This window comes from Eimeria mitis, genomic scaffold (assembly GCF_000499745.2).
Source record: "Eimeria mitis Houghton genomic scaffold, Emh_scaff4484, whole genome shotgun sequence".
Classification (NCBI taxonomy): domain Eukaryota; phylum Apicomplexa; class Conoidasida; order Eucoccidiorida; family Eimeriidae; genus Eimeria; species Eimeria mitis.
In genome coordinates this window covers 1,164-1,494 of record NW_013572801.1, presented here as the reverse complement: position 1 = coordinate 1,494, position 331 = coordinate 1,164, and the positions used below count along the sequence as shown (strand labels likewise).

Genomic DNA, 331 nt, shown 5'->3' with positions numbered 1-331 from the left:
CACTTGCGGTGTATGTACAGCTCATGTTGATGGTTTTGTTTTCTTTGCTGCTGCTGCTGCTGCTGCTGTTATAATTCTTCTTTGTCTTTTGTGCTGCAGTCTGTGTTAGTTTTTAAATTAATTTGTCTGCATGCAGCAAACTGTAAAATAAATTTTTCTATATATAAAATAATATTTTTGTCTGCGTGAGAGGCGGTGATGATTTGTTTTTTTTGTTTTCTTTTGCCTACAAACCATCTATTTAATTCTATTTTATCTGCTGCTGCTGCTGCTGCTGCTGCTGCTGCTGCTTCAGCACGAGATGCTTCTAATGCATCCAAAGACCAAGCAG

The 331-nt window shown here is 37.8% G+C and overlaps 1 protein-coding gene across 1 annotated transcript in view; it reads left to right on the top strand.

Annotated features, from left to right (window-relative positions):
- Positions 1-130: 130 nt before the first annotated feature.
- EMH_0075480 (uncharacterized protein) overlaps positions 131-331 on the top strand; it is a gene marked incomplete at both ends in the record, with an annotated part of 1,007 nt that continues 806 nt past the window's right edge. The window contains one exon of the mRNA XM_013499601.1: positions 131-142. Coding sequence (XP_013355055.1) covers positions 131-142 — 12 coding nt within the window. The remainder of the gene's footprint in view (positions 143-331) is intronic.